We start from the raw sequence: 11,283 nt of genomic DNA on the forward strand, positions 1-11,283 counted from the left end.
ATTAAGCTACAGGTCTCTTTAAACCAATCAGTGTTCATAGCTGTAGAAACTTGGCGACAGTAAACATGATGCAGGACAGCGCTGGATACCGATAGCTGTAAATGCTGATGAGACAGGCTGGAGTGGAGACAAGCCTCATACGCTTCTTTTTTTAACCCTAAAGTTCTAAAGATTTCAGCAACAGAAGCAATCGATGCAAGTGCTAACTGGTTCATTCATGGAAATCCACATGAATGAATTAAATACACAAATAAGGGGGGGGGCACCGTGGTGCAGCGGTCAGCACCACAGCTCTTTCTTCATAGCAAGAAGGACCTGGGTTTGAACCCAGTCTGTTTGTATGTTCTCCCAGTGTCTTGTGGGTTTTCTCCTGGCACTCCAGCTTCCTCCCACAGTCCAAAGACATGCATGGGGATAGGTTAATTGATCGTTCTAAATTGGCTGTCAGTTTGACTGGTTGCCTTTCTATATGCCTTAGTTTTGCAACAGATTGGCAACCTGTCCAGGGTGTACCCTGCTCTTACACTATGACAGCCAGGATAGGCTCAGAACAGTAAACTCATTTATGCATTTATGCTGGACTTCGCTTGATGACATTAGAACCTCATTTATGTATAGTAGTCTAAAAGGTGTATTTCAGTGTTGTATAGTCATACATGACCTTATTCTGTTGTAAAATATGACAACAAAAGTGCAGCAGTACCTTCTTTTTTTCCCTGTAGGGGAATTACTGTTGCCAGCAGTTACTTTGAAAGTTACTTTGAAAAAGTAATTAACTATAGTTACTAGTTACTTCTTCAAAAAAGTAACTGAGTTAGTAACAGAGTTACAATATTCTAAAAGTAATTAATTACTTGAAAAGTAACTATTGCGTTACTTTAAAAAAACGTTTAACCCTCTGGGGTCCAGGGTATAACTGGCCATTTTTAACTACTTTTGATTTTCCCTCAACATTTTACCTTTAAAAACTATTTTAAAGGTAAAAACTATTATATGATAACTTATGGCAAAGGGGTGGGATTAAATAAGCGTTTACTTCTTCCCACCGCGTTTCCTTGTAAGTAACTGTAACGGCGTTGTAACGATAGGAATAGCAATTAGTTAGATTACTCGTTACTGAAAAAAGTAACGCCGTTAGTACCGCAGTTACTTGTAACGCCGTTATTCCCATCACTGGTTGCCGGTAATATTGACTTTAAGCTTTACTAATATCTTTAACATAAACATAAAACTAGCTCTGATATGCTTTCATGTAAATCCACCCAGAAGGTCAGACGGTCAGATGCTGACTCGCTTTCTTCCTCCAGCAAATCTCTGGTCTTATCTTACAATATTAACTTTCTCTCATCTTATTGTATTCTCACAGAAAGTTCAGTCTTTTGTCGCTTACAACTGTTAGAAATTTCCATATCCCTCACATCATTCCCTCTACTGTTCAGGTTCTCCTCATGTTCAAATTTCAGTCTCAGAGATAAGTCTTCCTGACCACCCTGGCATGGCTTGTCTGCAGAAGACGATGAATAAATGATGCAAACGTGAAGACAGAGCTCTCTATCTGACAGACCAAACCTAAGAATGACGGAGTCAATAAAAGAAATGAAAAAACTGATTTTAATATGTGTTAGCATTAGCCTTCTTTTCTCCTCTTGTGTTTCTGTGTAAGTGTGTGTCTGTGCACACGGGCGCCTATGTGCATATGTGATCATGGTAACACGTGATCCTGATCACCATACTAGAGGGATTTCATATTCCTATCCATTTGTACTCAATAGTTATTACTGCCTCATTTATTATCAGCCACAACAGCTTGACTGGTTCCAGTTGGAATGATCCAATCCAAAAGAATTGTAAACCTCCCAATCCTTTGTTCCTTTTATCAATGCTGGCATGTTTTTCTGACAGTTGCACAATGGAACAGTAACAGTAAAATAAGCCTTATGACAGTAGAGCATTTGTACCGACAGCGAAGCTTTTGCTTTGAGGTTTTTCCCTCTTTATTTCTACAGCATGTACAGATTCAAAGATAACAAACAGTTCTGCTCGTACCAAAAACCTGCATCAAAAACTAGCATGTTTTTTTCCACACAGAACTCTAAGTGGGAATCAGTGAGGGGACCATTCAATATTCTTACTAATAAACAGAACTAATTATGCAATTGGCATTAAAAAAAAAGTCATCATCCGTCTGATACGTTCATGTTTCGAAACATGCAGCTTTTGTATTTTGCAAAGGATTGCAAATTGTTTCATCATTCACAGAAAGTACTCTTGAGGAGGCACTGTTACATTCACTTTCTGTCTTACTGTATATTGACAGAAAAAAAAACATGTGATGAGAGGAAGTGGCATGAAGGCAGTAAACGCATGCAAAAGCAAAGCCTGATGGAGATGGTGCAGTTCTCACAGACATTATCTTTCAAACCTCTCATCCCCTAGCTCAGATGAACCTGGGGATGATCAGATGACATATCTGACCATTATTCAACCTTACAACCACTCTACAGAAGAGCCAAGACCATACCAGACTCTACTACAGTGTATGTCCAAACCAATGCCCTGCCTGGATTGTTTCAGCCGCAGATTTTCTCTGGCATGAGTACCACAGTGACATAGATAACCTGCCTATCCTCTGATGACATCACTGTTGTGCACATCCCTCAAGGATCATCAAGATAAGCCATCACCTCAAACACTCCCTGACGGTGTCCAATCAAATCACTTGTTCTCGTTTGATCTCTTTGCAATTTGACACATGGGTAATTGGGGTTATAGTTAAAATCGGTATCCTTCAAGGGAATAAACCAGGACAAAGGATTAGGAGGCACCTTTGCTCCACGCACATGAATGGCCAAACGTACAAGAGAAACTTGACTGGTTCGTGAGACCTTTTAACAATTTATAAAGAAGCTGCTATAAAAATCTCCAAATCTTTGCTAGAACTGTATTTAGAAATTTGCCTAGTCATCAATAATAACCTGGATAAGTTTGATCTGTTTCTTGAAAGCGTTTATAACCAAGCTTCAAAAACTCCAATAAAGACAGTGGCTCAAATATATCAAATTTTCCCATTGACCAGATCAAACGTACTGGCATTTAAAGCGCTTTAGACTCCATGCTACTATTTACCACACATTCACACAGTGCTTTATTCTCTGCACTTTAAGCGCTTTATCTACCTCACATCCGCAACCAATTTAGAGTCACCACCTCAAAGTCAAAAGACCTTCTTGCTGGGAGGCACCATTGCTAACCACTATGACACCATGCTGCACTTATGCTGCTTGTCCTTTCTATACTTTGTGACGCAGTCAGCTTCAAGGGAGGAAAGTGTTTTGTTATGCCTATCAAATATGCTTAAAACAGCAAGTCAAAAACTTAAAACACACATAATTCTACACTCTAAAATCACTGTTGTTCAATAACTGGATATGGGTGATTGTGAGCTTGTTCTCGTTTCTTGTTGGTGAGTGACCTTTACAAAACTGTTTATGATTTACCTCCCCGTTTGATGCTAAGTTGCGGTTTCACATACAATAAAGCCTATTCGAGATGTTTGTATTTCGCAGATTGCTGCTTTTAGAACACGAGCCAAGAGAGCGAGCGATGATTCAGCAGCCCCAGACGTCTGTAATCACCGCTTCACATCTTCTGGTGCCTCTTTTTCAACGCAGTGCAGATCTCTGCCTTCCAAAAATATCCAGGCGTTTAGTACAAGTTGCTGCTGCAGGACACATGGGAATTACTTATGCTCTTTGAAATCCATGAACAGACACACATTTTACCTAAACTTGAGTTATCTGTACCCACATTCCCTTTAAATTAAGTTTCTGGAGAAAGCTATTATTTTTCATAAAGCCTGTGATAGGAGTAGTGATGCATAAACAGGTTCTTATTCCAATTCTCATTTTCATCACCTCAGATGATCCCTCTATATGTAATCAGTGTTATTAGTTCAGGCTTGTACTGAGTTGTCCTCAGCCCTGGAAAGGATCAGACAAAGCTCACATTAGTGAAACAATAGCCAGACTCAGAGGCAGAGATTTAAGACACTGTCCTCATACGCGAAATATTCCCTACAGCTATGTTTCTATCCAGGTGTTCGACATGTTTTAAATTTCACTGGAATAATACAAACCAGAAGGTCTGTCTTCGAAGAATTCTGTTATTCTGTTCTTGTAAAAAGTAAGGAAGCATGTGTGAAGTCGGTATACTGAAAAATATAATCAAACTGCAAGAATCCTCCAGAAATAATTCAAATAAGGAGATTCAAATTAAAATAACAGTTCATGTCATGGTGACCATTCCTAATTAATCATACAAAACCCCTGTGGCATGAACTAGGACTGCTCCCTCATCAACCTTGGAGCGTTATGAAATCCACTGATATCTGCCTGGTCAGCTTTAACACTGATACCACACAGGTCATCTGGCTGAGACAAGGGAAGGATGTCCTGAATTTGTTATCGAGACCAGGGGTAGTCAAACGCAGTAATAAACTGCTCTTTCTATTTATATGATAAATAAGTGGAGGGCTATGACCTTGAGATTGAAAGGAACATTTCAGCGCTGAGGATTATTTGGCATTATTTGGCAGAACGCTTTTCTCTAACAGAGGCAAGAGTGCCAAAAATCTTGTCTTTCTTGGTTTTAACCCAGAGAATATTTTGTCCTTCAGATAAAAGAAAAAAACATTCTCAACATCTATCTTTAAATTGCATGAGTTGCATGCAAATTTGTAAATTACTTGATGTCTCATCTCAGATTATTTGAACATAGCATTTACCTGCCCCTATCTTCATCCAGGACATTCACTTTACTCAGTGGATTAATCCCCTCGCAAGGTCAGGCTCTTTTAAAGTATTCTATTGCATTCTGGAGGTGGGGAGGGGTACACTGAGTCATTTTGACTCAAATCTATTACATGAGATCAATGAAAAGTTGAAGTGATGTCCTGCCTCTCGTGGCAAAAGAGAAAAGAGGTGAAAGGGTGAGATGTTCTTATGCATGTACAACTGATAACAGTGTGACCCGTATTGATTTTTATTTTCTGTTGAAGTGGGTTTATATCATTTATGTCTGTGCTTTCCTAATAAATTAGAACCTGACTTTGCAGGTCAAAATGCTTTACCTTGCCTGTACTCGCCTGAAAACAACCCATCTAGAATGCATAAAGATGAGTGGAACAATATGCTAAATGTACTGTATATTATGTTGACTTGCAAGACTATCCGCCTTACATGCTTCGTAAAACACTGGTTGCTGCTTCACTAGCTGCGCTAGTTGTCAGTCCCCTCCACCCTGCAGCCAGGCTGGAGCCGGCCTTGCAGCTGTCCACAATCCAGCATTACATAACAAGGCTGCATCACAAACACCCCCCACCTACCCACCTCCCCAGCCACTTTGCAGTCTCTCCACCACGAAAATGTCACCCCGCTGAGGAAATTAGAAGAGGACAAACATGCAAACTCCTTCCTTCCAAGATTTGCATACCGAGGGCCAAGTTAATGTTCCGATGCAATGCTGGAATAGCTTGTTTGCTTCCTGATTCCTATGCACCCACAACTCCTTCACCTTTTAGATCTTGGCTTAAACAGACATGCAGTAAACTGCTGAAAAGCAGTCATGTGCGCTGAAGCTACACAGAAACCAACTGCATAGAATGGTTGATCTATTTTCCCGCCATGCCCCACTTGACCAGTGTTTACTTTATCGTTATCTTATTAGTGGAGTGCATCGTTCTAGCACCGACCAGAGAAATTAAACCCTACTTGGATGCACGATGAAGATTAGAAAGTAACATTTCAAGATATGAATGTCTGTCGGCGAATATCTACACGTTCTTCTACATGTCAAGACAAACAACTGTAACAATATTTGATGTATCATAGTAAGCTTATAGAGCAGAGGACTTTTCTAAACTTAACACTGTACCACGTAACGTGTAACATAAAAAAGGGAATTCAAACTATGCCCAGTTTGTAGTTTCCTTGTGTTTTTATCAGTCTGGCCTTCTTTTTGCTCCAAAATTCTATCTTATGTACCTTCTACTCTATTTCACCAAGGACATGCATGATGCAGTCAAGCGCACACAGACATCCAACAGGAAAAAGCGCCTCAGACACATCAGTGCACCTCTCAGAAGAGACCACACTGCATCACATAGGTATCACTTGTAACTAAGTAACACTCTGATGATAAGCGTTTTCCACAGATAATTCAGGATATTCAAATATCTACTGTATTCTTTTTTCTTTTTTCGTTGATTCCAATCAGCCATCAGCCTTGAAGGTTTGTTATGAATAAAACACACAACCTGAGGTTTGAGATCATATTTTGTTTGTGACAAATATGTATGTTTTTTAAGAAATGTAAACTGCAGACTGGCTCCTTTATAGCTATTTTACTGGCACTATAAATGGAATTTGCAGTGGATTTTACATCTGAAAGTTCATAGATGTGTGTGCCTATGTGTTTGTTTGAAGGTCTGAATGAGAGTACTTTATGTCTGTTCACATTCAGGGGAAATCCAATAATGGGGGGTAACAAATAACCAGCCTGCATGCTGTCAGTTGCTATGCAAGCTGAGTCTGATATGACAGACTGCAACTCTCCAGTGTGTCCCACCTCCATAATACTTCTATATCCACCAGAGACCCCATGGTGATCTGTCGCGCTAACAGACTGCAACAAGGCAGATATTATGCAGTAGCCTACTAAAAGCATGTAGAGTCACATTATATATAACATGAGGAAACTTGCCACTTTGACAGTGCAGGTTTGTGGAAGACAAGTTAATTAACCTCTAGTAATGGGAGCACTAATTAGGGTTGCGCGCCATTAAAAACATTAGAATGACACTATCCATTACTGAAGGAGCTATAAGAAGAAATGCGCATGATCTAAATTTATATTGTGGGAAAAAAGTTTCAAAGGACACCAAATTCTACACACCATCAGTCCGACTTACTTTCACTTCCACATTTCTTACCCCTATAACAAATTCCAATTTAGATACAACCTAAGGATAACTAATATTATTAAAATATGGACCTTTACGGTAACCTAATATCAGGTTTTCAAGGTGACTGAAAGTGTCTCGACTGGTTTAACACTAAGCAGGAAAATCCACACATGAAAACCAAAATAAAGATGTTCTATGGAAACCTTAACGAACTTTTCGTCTTTATTCCCATAAGGCTATGAATTTTGACATTATGCCAAAGTTCTACGGGGCGCTGCAAAACTGAAAGCTGCCTAATTCTCATTTTTTTATGGGGCATTTACGGAAACTCTGGAAGTCCGCGCACACATTTTTACTGCCTGCCTTGCTTTACAGCTGTAGCACCGCCACTTTGCAAATTCTCCTTGTGTCACCTTGAGGATCGGTGACAATGGGAATAAGTGATCGCCAACCTTCATGATGCCGCAAGGTGTGTTTCCAGCTCCCTGACTTCTCTCCGCTGAATTATCACGGCTGCCACTCCCGATCCTTGGACTGCCGTGGTCCCTGTACCGTCCATTGGTGTAAACTCCCTCCGCCCCGTACCCCTGAGCGGCGGCCGACACCTCCAAGTACGTCCGGGTACCGGTCGGAGGTAGAGTGGCCGCATCGCCGGTGATCCCCGCAGCGTTGGTCGCGCCCTGAGCTGGCGGGGCGCTGATGGCAGGATCCAATAAATGTCCCGACACCCCATCTGAAGCGTGTACCCCTGCCATGATCCGCCGGTGTTACAGCAGAGCCCTCCCCGCCACAATGTAAAAACAACCCATTTTCTCAAACCACGGTGGACTTGCTGTCATCCGGGCGGCTCGTCTCCTTCACCGAATTACCGAGGCTGGTCCATCATCGGAGCGCACGGCAGCGTTGGTACTCGAGAGCCAGGCCGGTCAGACTGAACTGTCCTGGTGAAATAACAAGCAGACGGTGCACCCCACACGCGCGACGTCTCCCGCTTCGCTTTCTGGAAGCGCGTGCTCATAAAAAAAATGGAAATACAGACTTATGATCGGGGTTTGAGGATGTCGCTCCTGTTTATCGCTTGCAGTTTCGTCTCCTTGCCCTGAAAAAAATCTGTTTTTTCACCACGTCCGCTTCTCTAGACTCTGCGCGCATCGCCTCGTGCCAGCAACACTTTTGCAGTGCTTGCAAACTGGAGGAGATCTTCCCCTCTCAGGCATCCGCGGGACAAATTCAAGAACGTGAGAGCGCACTCGCATAAACGCGTGCGCACACGGACAAGTGCGTGCACCACTCCATCAGTGTCGCGTGCGCAATCACGGCTCGATTCCTTGACGTGCACGCGCAGAGTCACTAAGCTTTGAAGCAAGCTCACCACGTTTGTGTGAGTGTTTTGGAATTTGGGATGAGCATTTTAACATTTCTACAGTTTTAATGTCTCAGCAGACATTTTTGTCAAAATAAGCGCTCGTAACTAACTCACAAACTCTCTCTGCCAAGCAGGCTGCAGTCTCCACTAGAGGACGCTCCAGGAAGCCTATTAAAGAGCCAAGAATAAAATGAAACATGGAAATAATACATAAAAATGTAAAAAAAAATAATCTTAAAAAAATCTTAAAACTACTATTTAAAATACAGCGATTTACTCTAGCTCATTTTGCAATAAACCATATGGGTACATTGCAAAAACCAATAGAAAAAAGAAAATACACCAACTTTTGAGGTCAAAAATAAATAAAAATTCATTTAAACAACATCAAACGTGGTCAAAACTTTAAAACAAATGAATCTAGTGAGAAAGGAGTGGGTGTTTTATAAAAAATTAATACCTGGGCCCTTGAGCCCACACTGTATTGGGGGATTTCACTTACATGATTTGGTCCACTGGTTCCCACAGAGGGTAGGGTCACTGCTGATGAATACCAGTTCTTCTGGGTGATCTTTTTAACCCTATGATGAAACATTTCTGTCCTGATGTGAATGCACTCATTCAGATGACACACGGAGATACTGAATGGTTGGGTTGAATATAGACATTGTACAAATCGCAAGTTCCACCATAATAATCAAAACACCAAATAAGGGGAATATCTTTTAGAAGAATAATGTTCAATCAGCAGCATGCAGCAGGAATCCGGAGACTTATAAAATCAATACCCCAGGCACACACTGAAGCTGTGCAGGCAGGATGCTGTGGCTCAACATCTTAAATACTGTGTAACTTATCCCTTGGCATTATATGGTGCCAAAATTTCATCATCTGTTAATTTCCTGAGGTGGTGCAGACTGGAGCATACAGGTCAGTCCTGCAGCAGAAACTGTATGATAATGACCAGATCTAGCCTCAGAAACACAGCGTCCTAATTTCCTGGGTGGTTTTTGGATATTCAGGGCAATAAAGTACATTTCCACATTTATGTACTTCTTGTAGTTTAAATGAGCATGCTTATGATGTGCATATGTACACTGTTTAATTATTTCATGGTTTGCAGTTAAAGCTAATGCCAGAACTCTTGCTCTTTTTTAATGTCATATTATCACTCTTCATCTAGCATGCAAGGATGACCTTCCCAACTCTCCCTTCCCTACTTATGCACTAATTTAGGGATAATCAGCAGGAACAACAGAGGACACTGAGTATTCAGTGCTCATTTACAATATACTTAATATTCACAAAGTAAACTGAAAATACTCTTGTCACACAGCCACATACATACCACAAACTGAGCATCTGCTGACATTTCTGAGGTCAGATGAGAAAACCTACAACAATGAGGGGTCTGACATTCAGTGTCAGACCAACTCACATCATCACTTGAGCTATAGCCCTTGAGCTGGGAAAAGCAGCCTCCTTTATAACCCACTAAGAAGGCAAATCAAATCATGTCCAATCTGTATATGAAGAGACGTGTGCAGCAGAGAGCATGACTTATGCTTAGATTTGTGAAATGTGGCCAGACTTATCAGTGCAAAAGCATCTCTATATCGCGAGCAGATTTGGTTCTATATTTGGGTGGTTATCTTTTACATGAATGCTGCATACTGTGGAGAAATTATTTCTGCTAAATCACAACACCCACGGGAGACACACACAAGATTATTGTGAACAGTATACAATCATCAGATGTGTTCAAAGGGTATGAAGGTCTGTAGAAATTAAAGTTTTCATTCAGGATGCCTGTGTTTCTACTTGGTCTGAGACCACAACGCACCACCCTAGAGCTTCTTCTCAAGGACAGGTAGGATGTGGCAAGGGGATGAGAGAATGAAACGACTGCTGATATAAATAGGCAGTGACTTTTTTAAAGAGGAGGCTAGAGGCTTCTACCCCTTTCTTCCCCTTATTCGCTCGTTGCTCTCTCTCCTTTCCCTTCGCGATCTCTGAGGGTCATGTATTATGCATGCTCAGAAATTATTTAGCAAAAATCCTGCTTTTAAAAGCTTCCCCACCCACCCCGGCTGTCTCACTTTAATGTGAAAAGGCCTCAGACGACCGGTCTCCAAACTCAAGCGATAGTTCAAAAGAATTCCCAAGATGTGACCGCAGTCAGTCTTTTTAAAGGGGCATTATGCACCCACATTAACTGTATGTTAGATTGAGCTGTGATATACTTCTTTACTCACTATGGGCATCGAGGCCCAATGAATTACCACATCAGAATCACGGGGACTAAATAAACATTATTTTGTTTGACTGAGAGTAAAATGAGCTAAAATAACTGTGAGCAAGAAAGAGAAATACAGAGCAGGCTGCATCAGCAGTTTTAAACATTGAAATGGCAGTGATGCTCTAAAATAACACCTTGTTGTTTTCTATTGAGGTTTGTTATAGTTTCCTGTGGCAGGATGTCAGCCATAGCTGTATACAATAAGGCGCTGCTCCCTGCTGTTGCAGTAGCTGCCAGGTTCAGGCCAATGGAATCGCCGTTGGCGTACCTGCAAGCATCTAACGGCTCTCTCCACCCTGAGTGCTGGGAGGAGTCGCCTTCTCAGAGATTTAAATGAAACCACAAGAGCAAGGCATATATTAGTATATGGTGAGAAATGAGAACTCTAAATATCAGCGATGACTATCTATAGAGGAAGTTCACGATGTTCACAGATGGGGAGCGGAGGGTGTGTCTTCCTGATCTTTGTCACCACTTCCTGTGCTAGCACATGTGATAATTGGTTAATCAGGAATCGAAACCACAAATAAAAGAATGAACATTAGAAACGCTTTTTAGAACTGTGCTTTTTTTTTTTTTACACACTAATTGTGCACTTCCAATTGATTTTTTTAAGGACAAAGTCAAAAGAGATCACTGTCAGATAACTAGCCAGCT

At 41.2% G+C, this 11,283-nt stretch overlaps 1 protein-coding gene across 1 annotated transcript in view; it reads right to left on the minus strand.

Annotated features, from left to right (window-relative positions):
* The window catches only part of si:ch211-210g13.5 (inactive phospholipase C-like protein 2), a 66,144-nt gene extending 57,921 nt beyond the window's left edge, over window positions 1-8,223 (minus strand). Inside the window, exon 1 of the mRNA XM_040045799.1 lies at window positions 7,414-8,223. Within this exon, the coding sequence (XP_039901733.1) occupies window positions 7,414-7,716 (303 nt within the window). The 5' untranslated portion in view covers window positions 7,717-8,223. The remainder of the gene's footprint in view (window positions 1-7,413) is intronic.
* Window positions 8,224-11,283: the final 3,060 nt, after the last annotated feature.

The sequence above is a fragment of the Simochromis diagramma genome, unplaced genomic scaffold (assembly GCF_900408965.1).
Source record: "Simochromis diagramma unplaced genomic scaffold, fSimDia1.1 OVJJ01000321.1, whole genome shotgun sequence".
Lineage (NCBI taxonomy): Eukaryota > Metazoa > Chordata > Actinopteri > Cichliformes > Cichlidae > Simochromis > Simochromis diagramma.